The sequence below is a fragment of the Rhinoraja longicauda genome, chromosome 20 (assembly GCF_053455715.1).
Source record: "Rhinoraja longicauda isolate Sanriku21f chromosome 20, sRhiLon1.1, whole genome shotgun sequence".
In the NCBI taxonomy this organism is placed as follows: domain Eukaryota; kingdom Metazoa; phylum Chordata; class Chondrichthyes; order Rajiformes; family Arhynchobatidae; genus Rhinoraja; species Rhinoraja longicauda.
This window is the reverse complement of record NC_135972.1, coordinates 38,464,100-38,476,912: the sequence shown is the minus strand read 5'-3', so window position 1 is coordinate 38,476,912 and position 12,813 is coordinate 38,464,100. Positions and strand designations below refer to the sequence as shown.

The 12,813-nt window shown below is 38.9% G+C and overlaps 1 protein-coding gene across 2 annotated transcripts in view; it reads right to left on the bottom strand.

Annotated features, from left to right (window-relative positions):
• asz1 (ankyrin repeat, SAM and basic leucine zipper domain containing 1) overlaps positions 1-12,813 on the bottom strand; it is an 89,015-nt gene that overhangs the window by 38,522 nt on the left and 37,680 nt on the right. For both annotated transcript variants that reach the window (XM_078416655.1, XM_078416656.1), the window contains exons 4-8: positions 7,320-7,431; positions 5,132-5,243; positions 4,165-4,299; positions 2,146-2,273; positions 786-861 (exon numbers count right to left, since the gene is read on the bottom strand). In XM_078416655.1, coding sequence (XP_078272781.1) covers positions 786-861; positions 2,146-2,273; positions 4,165-4,299; positions 5,132-5,243; positions 7,320-7,431 — 563 coding nt within the window. The remainder of the gene's footprint in view (positions 1-785; positions 862-2,145; positions 2,274-4,164; positions 4,300-5,131; positions 5,244-7,319; positions 7,432-12,813) is intronic.

Sequence of the window (12,813 nt, the reverse complement as noted above, 5' to 3'; positions counted from 1 at the left end):
ACAGCTTAAGGATAAGGGGGAAGTCTTTTAGGACCGAGATGAGAAAACATTTCTTCACACAGAGAATGGTGAGTCTGTGGAATTCTCTGCCACAGAAGGTAGTTGAGGCCAGTTCATTGGCTATATTTAAGAGGGAGTTAGATGTAGCCCTTTTTGCTAAAGGGATCAGGGGGTATGGAGAGAAGGCAGGTACAGGCTACTGAGCTGAATGATCAGCCATGATCATATTGAATGGCGGTGCAGGCTCGAAGGGCCGAATGGCCTACTCCTGCAGCTATTTTCTATGTTTCTATGTTTCTATGTTTCTATGTACCTGGATTTGTGGAGAGCAATTCAGTGGGAAACAAGAACAGTGTACTTTTCTGTATCACATTTTGGAAGAGGCTGTATATGAGTTTACAAATAGTGCACATTCATTTAAAATCTCCATAAACAGTAAAATCAAGAATGCAAGCCATTAATACAAGACATTTAGTAATTAACTCAGGGATTATACAAATACATTATTAATAGTTCCTGTCCTCGGGTGCTGTCTGTGTGGAGTTTGCATATTCTCCCTGCGACCGTATGGGTTACCTCCGGGTGATCCAGTTCCCAAAGACGTGCGTTAATTGGCCTCTGTAATTTGCCCCGAGTGAGTAGGGAGTGGATAGGAAAGCGGGATGATATAGAACTAGTGTGAACAGGAGATCGATGGTCAGCGTGGACTCGTTGAGCTGCAGGGCCCGTTTCAATGTTATAACTCTAAACAATAATATTTACCATTATCAATAAAAGAAACACACCTTAAGTAATTGCCGAAGATGTTCCAGATCAAGCCCATACAGAAACAGTTCTACTTCACCAAAAGTTGAAATCGAACTATGAAAATTAATGAGATCTTTTAACTTGCATCACAACAAAGAACGTGAATAACATACTAAAAATGGCCAACAAAGAAAATAGTCGATATTCCCATCAAATACAGTTCTGAACTTTTTTCAAAGATAACTTGGGGTTCTATGTAAATATAAAAAGTGACAAGGTTCTGATAATCATAGACAAATGCAGTGTACCCATATTACAATAAGGTTACATTCCCAGAAAACCATCTGTTTCACAATTTTCTGTAAAACCCTTTTTTCCTATTGATTCCCTTGTTCTAAATGGAGGTGAATTCCTACGGGAAGGTTTTCTCTTTACAGTAATGCCCTGTGCTTACGTAGTCCATTGACATAGGAGATTTGATTGTATTGTAGACAAAGGTGGAAGGGTTGTTGACTTAATTAACTCGAAACAGATGTCACGTTGTTTGATAAAGTATCGTTGTACGAATATCAATAGGAAAGATGGTCTTGTCTTATTCCAAAGCAAATCTCTGATGTGAACTGACGGCCTGCATTCACTGCCCTAGGTAAACTATGTTCAGATCTCTGGATACATTTGTGTTCATTTATTTGTTCCATGTAAATTAGTTCAGTGCAAATTTTTATTCCATATCTCAATTTTTTTGGTGATTTCCATAATCCAGAATGCCATCAGATGGGAGGACATTTTGCTAGTTAGGTATAAATAAAGAACTCACATGACTAAGCTTTGAATATATGCTGAACATTTTGCTGTTACATCTCGGAATACATTATTCTTAATTTCACATGACTTTGCTATAAAATTGATCATAATGTAAGTTTTCAATCAAGTATCAAACACTAAATTAATTCAGAACCTTACATATAATATTTCTTCATCATTCATTATTCCAAGTGAAATAAGAGGTCCTTATTATCCCTTATTATCATTAACTGATTATCATTTAGTTGTAATTTCATGCAATGGATTCCTGATGCTAAGTTCTCATAAGATCATAAGTAAGATCATACTGTAAGTGATAGGAGCAGAATTAGTCCATTTGGCCCATCAAGTCTACACTGCCATTCAATCATGGCTGATCGATCACTCCCTCCTAACCCCATTCTCCTGCCTTCTCCCCATAACCTCTGATACCCGTACTAATCAACAAGCTTTAAATTGAACAATATTTAATCAGATACAATTGTTAGAATTATTAAACCAAGGATGATCAGAAAACATATAATGTGATGGAAACTTATGAAATGATCAAAATAGACCACAGTGTTTTGCAAGAAAACAAATAATGTTAATTACCTTATACAGTTGTTTTTTCCTGTATTAGAATTATTTACAGAGTATTTGAAACTTATCTCATCTTTAGGCAAGTTCTTGGGTGTTTTTGCTAATGATGAAATTGAAGTCACTTTGAGTAACTGTGCTAACTAGAAGGAGAACAAAAAGACCTTTTTAATTACCGGGAATCGGAAATGTGATCATTTTTACATAGTGATCCTTATTATGAGGGGTCCATTCATGCATTATCATATCACATTTTAATTCAGTAAAGGGGTTGTGTTTAAAAATTATAATAAATATGTAGGTTTTGCTTGCTTACATGTCCATTGTTAAACATAGACGAAACACAAAATAAGGTGAAATATATTGCCAAAGCAAATAGATCATCAGTACAATTACAGCACAGGTCACCATTTGACCCATTAAATCTGGGCCAGCTTGCAGTGCAGTCCTGCCAGTTTGATTATCCCAAAGATAGACACAAAATGCTGGAGTAACTCAATGGGGCAGGCAGCATCTCTGGAGAGAAAGAATGGGTGACATTTCGGGTCGAGACCCTACTTCAGACTGAGAGTCAGGGGAGCGGGAAACTAGAGATATAGAAGGGTACAAAGCCATTCTTTCCCCACAGCTGAGTATAGGAGTTGGGAGGTTATGTTACGGTTGCGCAAGACATTGGTGAGGCTACATTTGGAGTATTGGTTTTAGTTTTGGTCAACCTGTTTTAGGAAAGATGTTGTTAAGCTGCAAAGGATTCAGTGAAGATTGACGAGGATGTTGCTACGTGTTGAGGGCCTGAGCTACAGGGAGAGGTTGAGCAGGCTCGGTCTGTATTCCCAGGAGTGCAGGAGGCTGAGGGGTGATCTTATGGAGGTGTATAAGATCATGAGGAGAATAGATAGGGTAAATTAGTCTTTTACCCAGAGTAGGGGAATGAAGAACTAGAGGACATAGGTTTAAGGCGAGGTGGGAAAGATTTAATAGAAACCTGTGGGGCAACTTTTTTTACACAAAAGGTGGTTGATATAGCTGCCAGAGGAGGTAACTGAGGCAGGTATAATCACAACATTTAAAAGACATTTGGACGGGTACATGGATAGGATAGGTTTAGAAGGATATGGGCCAAACGCAAGCAGGTGGGACTAATCTAGATGGGGCATGTTGATTGCCGTGGGCAAGTTGGGGCGAAGGGCTGGTTTCCACACTGTATGACTCTGCGATTCTCAGATTATTCTCCCACAAGGACCCAATTGATTTGCTTTGTTATTATTTGCTTTGGTTAGTTTCTCACCTTAATCCAGTTTCATTTTTGACATACAGTGTGCAGCCATATTAGTGAATCAGGCAGCATCTCCGGAGAACATGGATAGGTGACGTTTCAGGTCGGGACACTCCTTCAGAATTAGCGAAACATCAGCTTTAAAGTGCACATCAGTCAAGAACAGCTTTACCCCTCTGTTATTAGCCTTCTGAATGGTCCTTCCGTAAGATTGGGTAGAGTCATGTTTTTCCAACCAATCTCATTGCGGCCAGTGGACCTTTTCTCTGGAACTATTATGTTACAATGTTGAGAAACTACATTCTGCACTCTGTTTCGTTTTGTTCTATCTGTTGTGCTTGTGTAAGGGTTGACTGCACTCGTGTACAGTATTAACTGATCTGATCGGAAAACATGTAAATAGTAGCTTTTCACTGTATCCCAGAACACATGGCAGTCATAATAAACCATTACCACCAACTATGCATTCTAAATTTTGCCGCTGACCAGGACGATTCAACATCACTGGCTCGCTCGATTGATCAGACGGTGGATTGAATCAAAAACTTGCATTGAAGCATTACACTCAACGACGATAGTTAGCAGTGCCAAATGAATAGCAGGCAAAATAAAAATCGATTACTCTCCATCCAAAACCCTCAATCTTTCATTAATGCTTTAATCTGACCTGAAAAAATACATAAAAGTCAGAAGTACGACATCTTAATTTGTTCTGAGAATAAATTAACCTAATTTGCCTGTTTGGATTTTGTGCTTACCTGTGAATGATGCTTTTTCTCAGCAACATCAGCGGCTGTTTCTCCGTAGTTGGTCTTCAGTGATTTATCAGCTCCTAAGTCGATTAACTTCAACGCTGTGCTTTTGTGGCCTTGACCTGATGCCCATGTCAGTGCCTACGAAGGAAAGTCTATTCACAGGCTTATAATATTTGCAAAACGCTGTAATCTTGAGGTAAAATCACCGCAGATATATCACATAGTTCCAAAAGTAACTAAAAATATATATCAAAGAATAAATCAATGTGAACCAAACTTTCATGACTCCTTTCTGGAAAGTCAAGCGGAAGGGTATTAAATTGCTGGCAATGTATTCAATGTGACAACAACATCCTCTCCTCTCTAAGCAGAACTTATTTAGTTTAGAGATACAGCACGGAAACAGGCCCTTTGGCCCACCGGAGCAGCTCCGACCAGCGATCCCTGCATATTAATACTTTCCTACTCACACTAGGGACAATTTTTACATTTACCAAGCGAATTACCTGCATACCTGTACGTCTTTGGAGTGTGGGAGGAAACCGAAGATAGAAACCGAACCTGAGTTAGATAGAGCTCTAGGGGCTACTGGAATCAAGAGACATGGGGAGAAGGCAGGCACGGGTTATTGATTGGGGACGATCAGCCATGATCACAATGAATGGCAGTGCTGGCTCAAAGGGCCGAATGGCCTCCTCCTGCACCTATTTTCTATGTTTCTATGTTTCTATCTCAGAGAAAACCCACGCGGTCACGGAAAGTACAAACTCCGTACAAACAAGCTCCCGTAGTCAGGATCAAACCCGGGTCTCCGGTACTGCAAGCGCTGTAAGGCAACAACCCTACCAGTGCGCCACCGTTCACCGTTATTTACTGAAAATAGCTTTTGCTTCAACACAATCTTGTATGTAAACAACCGAGTTACTTTCAAAAAGGAAATAATCAATAAAACTTGACCAAAGCTGCGTACTGTGTAGCCTTTGTCATCCTGGATATTTATTTCCACTCCTTGAGCCACCAGCAGTGCCACAGTTTGAGTGTGCCCTTCTTTGGCCGCAAACATCAATGGCGTCATCTGACTACTGAAAGGGAAGGAAAAGGTTAACATTATGTTAGAGATAAAAATAATCATAGCTGTTTTTTAAAAATAAAAATGGGAATTTAATAAAGAATTGCAATTGCATAAGTAATATATGTAGTCAATCAGATAAAAAGTAATGTTTAATTGCTAATGTTTAACAATTAATTCAATCATAGCACTGGAGAAATCGTGCATGATTTTTTGTACCTATAGTGAAAAGCTGCAGTTGGATACTGAAGTTGCGCATAATATAAAAGAGTATATTTTTTGTTACTTTTGGAACTGTGTGGATATATCTGCAGTGATTTTTCCTCAATTCCCCCTCCTTTAAGTTCTTCTTAGAAATTATATCCTTGTCAGCTGCACAATGATTAAATTTATTGACACACAATTTGAAGGCCTACAGGCAACTCAATCTGAACTGGTTATGAAGATGAAATATGTAAATAGCTATCTAAATGGTTTATTAAAAAATGATCAGGTTAATTATAATGCTAAGGATGCTATCGGATTTGATTTGATTTGTGTGTAGACAGCACTAGCTCAAACGCAACAATGCCATAACGCATCTGATTAAAAATGGCAAAATTGCTTTCTTTGTGAGATAAAGAAAATCAAGATTCAAAACTGTTTCGGCCTCATGTGTTCATAAATGTTTGCAAAGCATTAAACTTCTTTACCACCAGAGGTCCATCCAGAGCTTTAAAAGTTCTTAAAGATACAAACTGTGAATGGAATGTGTAGAAGGAACTGCAGATGCTGGTTTACATCAAAGATAGGCACAAAATGCTGGAGTGACTCAGCAGGCCAGGCAGCATCTCTGGAGAGAAGGAATAGGTTGACGTTTCGGGTCGAGACCCTTCTTCAGACAAATGGGATGCTTTGTTTCTGCACAGCATTTAAAACTTTGCGAAACAGACAGAAGGTTGATAACATAGTCGTAAAATAAAACTGAAGTTGATTTCTAAAAGCAAGGTTAAGGAATACAGAAATGAGAACATAGCAATAAAGGTTACAAACTAGTAAAATGATGCACTTAATTGTAGCTCCCAGAGAATCAGACAAATAGAGAAGCCTCAACTCATTTACTTTAAAAAAAAGCTTTAGATAAACATTTGACTGAGAGGAGAACAGTTTGAGAGCAATTTCAGATTGCAAAAAATAGAACTAACAGAATCAAATGCACTAGAATATAATAATTCTGGATGGATAACCTTTATAAAGGAACTGATCACAGAACTGCATGGACAAAATTACATTGAAACATACCAGGATTCGTTCCATTTCCGAGCAACTATGAAGGACAACTGATTACATTTAATGCTTTGAATAAATGTTTTAAAAGTTGTAAATACATCGCGAGAGGTAATGCTTTAAAAACTCCTGCACATTACCTACTGTTATAAACCTGTTCTCATCCACTCATCTCTCAGCAAAAAAAGATTTCCTTATGTTTATCAATGACCTTTGATCAGAAGGAGCAAATTCCTTCTCAGGAACACCTTGGCCAAAATGGCAGATAAGAATGGAGTACTAGTGTCCAGCCTGAAACATGGCTAATCTGAACTCAAGGACATTTTGATTTCATACCCGACATATATATGTGTGACTCATTAGACTCAAGCTCTAGGTTTGTTGAGGGGGTGGTGGTGGAGAAAGGGGTGGAGGGGAGAGAGGCAGGGCTGCAGCAAGGCCAAAGCAAAGTACAAAAGCACCCAGGCATTTTAATCATAGAAACGCAATGAAGTGTAGCTGAAAGCATATGTTGAAAGCCAGGTCTTGAAATCAAAACTTGAGTGCATTATTGGTTGCAATTACAGAATATCACAAGATATGTTATGGAAAATGTATTGTACAAATGTTAAATTATACATAACATTATTGTGCATTTTACCTTCCCTAATTTTGTCTTTATTTTGTTGCTGAAGCCATTTTAAAACTTGTTTTGTACACCTCAGGATAAAACCATTTTATGTTTTGTTTTTAAGGAAAGGAAATGGATCTGGTGAATAGAATTTTAAACTGCTTGGCTTTTTTTTCCACATGCAGCGTTTAATTATACAGTAGATGCTCATACCTGCTGGTTGTGCTTGGATTTGCATTTCTAGACAATAGCAACTCTACACACTTCACCACTTTTTTATCCGACTCACAGCTAGCACAGGCAGCCATCAACACCGTGTACTGATCTAGATTTTAAAAACAAACAATTTGTGACTGATAAGTAGGAAATACACAGAGGAAATACAAATATCTATGGGAATATGTGGACTTCATAGATGGAAGGGTGAATTACCTATGCAATTAATAATTGAGACAGCTCCAAGAAATACCTGTACCAACACAAATTAATCATTCTGTTTTATTTTAGTAAAGCTTCTCTTTAATAATTAGATATGAATTTGATGTGTTACAAAATTAAAACTGCTTATGAGTATTGAAATTAAGTGATTCAGGTACCAAAAAAATATCAACAGCATTTTGGTTGTTATTATTTAAATTGCAAATCTACACAATTGCCAATTTGCTTCATCAGATCAAAAATCATTTATGGATAAACATTTTGATATTATTTATGATATAATTTACCAAACTCTCAAAAAAAAGTTTAAAGTTTGGTATTTAACCACAGAAGATATTGGCAATATGGCTGAATGTCAAGAATGGCTCAGAATTATAAAACAGGTTTCAACAACATAATGTTGAATATGCTGTTTTATTGTGTAAAACATCTACTTTCAGTTTTCTACTACATAAAATAAACACGTCATTAATCTTAATAAATGCATGACTTATTTTCTAAAAGATCTTTTGGAATTTTGACGCATGCTTGCTAATTGCTTCCTTTTGAAGCCTCAAGCACCAATTACCCTTCTGAGCATACTCTAACCATCTGTACAGTAAGTGGAAATAATATCTATGAATGCCTTGGCTCAATCCATTGGTGCTCAAAGATGTGGTTAATTAAAAAATAGGATTTACAAGTGAAAACATATGCAATGGAACAAAGTAGGTCAGAGATTTTACATCAACCTACGTCACACCCATCCACAAAATTAAATCGGTGAAGGTTTTGTGGACTGTTAATCAAGGACTTTCTAATTTTGTTTGTTTTTCTTTTCTACTTGCAGAAACCACACCCCATCTAGCTCTTCCAGTAGTCATTATTGTTACACTCCGTGGTGGGCAATAACCAAAACACTGAAATATAATTAACTGAGATTTTGCAAGAACATCGAATATCCAGCTTTCCAACAGAATTTCAGCTTAAAATAATTAGATCCATTTTTAAAAGTATTACCTTGTAGTAATTTCATCTATTTTTAAAGTTATTACCTGATAATTGTTCATTTCCAGCAATGGATAATATTGTAAAATAGTCTCACCCCAACTGATATGAACAACGGTGTGTAGGTATGGAATAATTAATAATTAAAAGGTATGGAATGTTCCTATATCATTGGGACTCACAGCGGAACAGAAGAAATAATTTAAAAAGAGACACAAAGATCAAACTCAGTGGATCAGGCAGCATCTCTGGAGAACATTCGTCAAAGCTGCAATCCATGCTCACTCCACAATTCCTTGCGTTACACCACAATCCACTGGGAGATGACAAGTTTACAGAATCACAAATTATTATATATCTCGCATCTTCCATAGGACAGTAGAGAATCATTGTTTGCTAGGTGCATAATGAGTTTTCCACTAACTGAATCTTATGTAACTACTAATGAAATTGAAGTTTATAACGTGAAGGATCTGAATTTAACACTGATAAGATGCTTCATGTACGGTAGTTTGAGAGATGGGACTATGTTCCTGCCGGGGTGAAGCCAATCTTTAGGAAACTTATAAGAATCTGTTTAATTATATGAAGACCACACTTTAGAACCAATGTCATCCAAACCTGAACAGTTGAGCTTCAGTATGCAAATAATGTCTACGTTTGCCCATGCACAGAGACAAATCTGACTCATTTGAGATTAACAGTGATTTGGTTGTAGAGATTCATAACTGGTTTACTGATAGAAGACTGGTTTACTGATAGAAGATATATATATATATATATATATATAAAACTTGGATGTAAATGTAGACAGGTTAGTTAGTAAGTTTGCACATGACACCAAGATTGCTGGAGTGACAAACAGCTGTCAAAGTATACAGTGGGATAAAAATAATCTACAGAAATGGGCAGAGAAATGGAGTTTAATCCAAGCAAGTGTGAGGTGTAGCACTTTGGGAGTTAGGAGGTAAGGGGAAAGTATACAATTAATGGCAAGACCTTTAACAGCATTGATGTACAGAGGAATCTTAGGATCCAAGTCCATAATTCACTGAAAGTGGCAACACAAGTAGATAAGTGTGGTAAAGAAGACATATGATACGCTTGCCTTCACTGGTTGGGACACTGAGTATAAGAGTCAGGATGTAAAGAGGCAGCTTTATAGGACTTTGGTTTGGCCGCATTTGGAGCACTGCATGCAGCTCTCATCACCCTAATACAGGAAGAATGTGAAGGCTTTGGAAAGGGCTCAGAGCATCTTTACCAGAATGATGCCTGGATTAGAGGGTATTAGCTACATGGAGAGGTTGCATAGACTTGGACTGTTTTGTCTGGACTGCCGGGGGGTGGGGAGGGTCCTGACAGAGGTATGTAAAATGATGAGAGGCAGAAGTAGGGTGGACAGTCAGAACATTTTTCCCACGATGGAAATATCAAGTACAGCCACCTCTTGTATTACGTGTGTTTGATTTATGTGTTTATGGAATAACGCACTTGTTTAATTAACACCAAAACCTAATTTACGCGCTCGTGTTTTTGAAATATTTCAAGCGCTCAGATTTACACCTGGCAGCGTAGTGGTATGCGATGCTGACAAAGTACTGTACAGTACAACAGTGACAGCATGCGGCAACTTGCCGCTTACCATTTTCTCAGTTTACCTGTTACAAAGTTCAGTGTTACGATGAAAGCCTACAAGAAAACAAAATAAAAGCCACCCAAAACACACTGTTAACATATTTCTTGCAAACATCACGAGTTAGTCCAACATCTGGCCACAATGAATCTCAGCCATTAACATCTGGTATCTCCAGTCCTCAGCCTACCACTGCCTCAACCACTCGTTCACCCACACCCTCACCTCTGTCATTGGTTTCATCAGTTGATGTGGAGGGCCCCCACTCCTCCTCAATCCTCCACCTACTCCATCTTGGGCAAGCAAGTCGCCAGTCGTCAATGTAAGTTTGCATTTACAGTCAAAAAGTGATTTTATATAAATAATATTTATTTAAGATATCCTTACCACTATTTTTTCCATATGAACTTATTTTTCTTTATTAACGAGTAAGGTGAAAGAATAATGATAGTCATATATGAACTATTTATTGTGTGATGTAGACAGTTACACAACCTATCCCCTGCCCTGTACCATTTATATACCTTCTTATGGTAAAACTGTTTGATTTACGTGTTTTATAAGGTACGCGTTGCTTTTCAAGAACATAACCCCCGCATAAAATAAGGGGTGGCTGTACGAGAGGGCAATGTTTTCAGGTGAGTGGGGCAAGGTTTAAAGGAGATGCGTGGGGCAAGTTCATTTACTCAGAGAGTGGGGAGTGCCTGGAACACTTTGCCAGGGTGATACCGGAAGAGGATATGCCAGTGGCATTTAAGAAACGTTTAGATATGTCGGGAATGGAGGGATATGAATTACATGCAGGCAGATGAGAGTTGGTCTTGTCATCATTCTCAGCACAGATGTTGTGGTCCTAAGGGCCTGTTCCTGTGCTGTACTGTTCATTCACTGAAGCACACACACGTAGAAGTTGGGCGTACTCTCAACATTTGCATGACAAGGTTTACCTGTCCTTTGCTCTATAATCCAGCTGTCCAACAACATTGTTCAACATTGATTGAAAATGTAGATGACTTCCCTGGTCTCGAGAGCCTGGAGAAATTCACCAGGACCTTTATTGTGATGGCTCTCTTGATGGTTAATTGAGGAAAAAAGTGTTTGACAATTGAGATCTCGAACTAAGCACAAAAATCAAACTGTGCAGCACCACATTAAAGCACTGGACAGATACCACCAATGTCGTCTCTGCAAAATCCTTCAAATTTATTGGAAAGACCAGCAAACATGGTATTTAGTTCCAAGACCAACATCTGCAGCAGTGAGAGCCCAAATCTACTCAATTGGCTTTTATGAGCAGGACACATCGTTCACATGTTCAACAACAGATTCCTAAAGCTGTGTCTTGGGAAGAGATTACCAGGCTGAAAAGATTCAAGGATCTTTCAGTTGGGAGGTCATGTTGTATAAGATGTTGGTGAGACCGCATTTAGAGTATTGTGTTCAGTTCTGGGCACCATGTTATAGGAAAGATATTGTCAAGCTTGAAAGGGTTCAGAGAAGATTTACAAGGATGTTGCCAGGACTAGAGGATGTGAGCTATAGGGAGAGGTTAAGTAGACTGGGTCTCTATTCCTTGGAGCGCAGGAGGATGAGGGGTGATCTTATAGAGGTGTATAAAATCATGAGAGGAATAGATCGGGTAGATGCACAGAGTCTCTTGCCCAGAGTAGGGGAATCGAGGACCAGAGGACATAGCTTCAAGTGAAGGGGAAAAGATTTAATAGGAATCTGAGGAGTAACTTTTTCACACAAAGGGTGGTGGGTGTATGGAATAAGCTGCCATAGGAGGTAATTGAGGTTGGGACTATCCAACGTTTAAGAAACAGTTAGACAAGTACATGGATAGGACAGGTTTGGAGGGATATGGACCAAACGCAGGCAGGTGGGACTAGTGTAGCTGGGACATGTTGGCCGGCGTGGGCAAGTTGGGCCGAAGGGCCTGTTTCCACACTGCATCTCACTATGACTCTATGCGCTCAAAAGTCCTTTGAAGAAATGTGACATTCTCACAGATACTGGAGGACCCGACCCATGGCCAAAGTGGTGGTGTTGAGCAGCACACACAAACCCTGTGTAAGGAGCACTCTACATCACAAACTACCCATCTGCCCGAATGGTCAGACACATCCTTTCCTATGGAGGAGTCTGTGGTTTCCAGATTGGCCTCATTAGTCATTATCAATTATAGTACTTGAGTAAGAGTAAAATCATCCTTGGTCCTGAGACACCGTAGAACACAGAACAAGCTCTTCGGCTCACAGTATCTGTGCCAAACGTGCGACAAGATAAACTAATCTCATCTGCCTGCACATGATCCATTCTCTGCACACCCATGTGTTTATCTAAAAGCCTCTTAAGCAAAACTACCTTAACTGCCTCCACCATCACCCCCAGCTACACATTCCATGGACCCACCACCCTTTGTGTAAACAACTGACCGCTGCACATCTCCTTTACATTTTGCCTCTTTCCCCCTAAAGATATGCCCTCTAGTGTTTAACATTTCCACCCTGGGGAAAAAGGCTCAACCCAATCTATGCCTTTCATAATTAATAATATACTTCTATCAGTTCTCCCCTCAGCTTCTGATGCAGAGGAAACAATCCAAGTTTGTCCTTATAGCTAATACCTTCTAAGCCAGGCAGC